Source organism: Chaetura pelagica, unplaced genomic scaffold (genome assembly GCF_000747805.2).
Source record: "Chaetura pelagica isolate M959 unplaced genomic scaffold, ChaPel_1.0 scaffold914, whole genome shotgun sequence".
Classification (NCBI taxonomy): Eukaryota; Metazoa; Chordata; class Aves; order Apodiformes; family Apodidae; genus Chaetura; species Chaetura pelagica.
Genome location: NW_009953061.1, coordinates 186,007 through 186,317, shown reverse-complemented (window position 1 = coordinate 186,317; position 311 = coordinate 186,007). Strand labels below are relative to the sequence as shown.

The window sequence follows — 311 nt, the reverse complement described above, 5'->3', positions numbered from 1 at the left end:
GGGGGGGGGGGGCTGACACTGTGGCCCTGGGCAGGAGGCACAGAGATTAGCCAGCGGGTTCCTGGCCACACCAGCTCCTTTGATATCCCTGACCTGGAGGGAGGCGCCTCCTACACCGTGAAGGTGACAGCACTCATTGGCAACCGGGAAGGCAACCCCGTCTCTATTGTTGTCACCACTCGTGAGTGCCAGGGCGGGGGGCAGTGCCTCAAGGTGATGCTGGGAACCGCTCCCCCTAACACCTGTCCCTCTGCCCCACAGCAGAGGCAGCCCCGCTGCCCCCAGTCAGCAGCTTCCAGGTGACAGAGGCT

The 311-nt window shown here is 64.6% G+C and overlaps 1 protein-coding gene across 1 annotated transcript in view; it reads left to right on the top strand.

Annotated features, from left to right (window-relative positions):
* The window catches only part of COL7A1 (collagen, type VII, alpha 1), a 48,050-nt gene that overhangs the window by 6,395 nt on the left and 41,344 nt on the right, over positions 1–311 (top strand). The window contains exon 17 of the mRNA XM_009996675.1: positions 35–181. Within this exon, the coding sequence (XP_009994977.1) occupies positions 35–181 (147 nt within the window). The remainder of the gene's footprint in view (positions 1–34; positions 182–311) is intronic.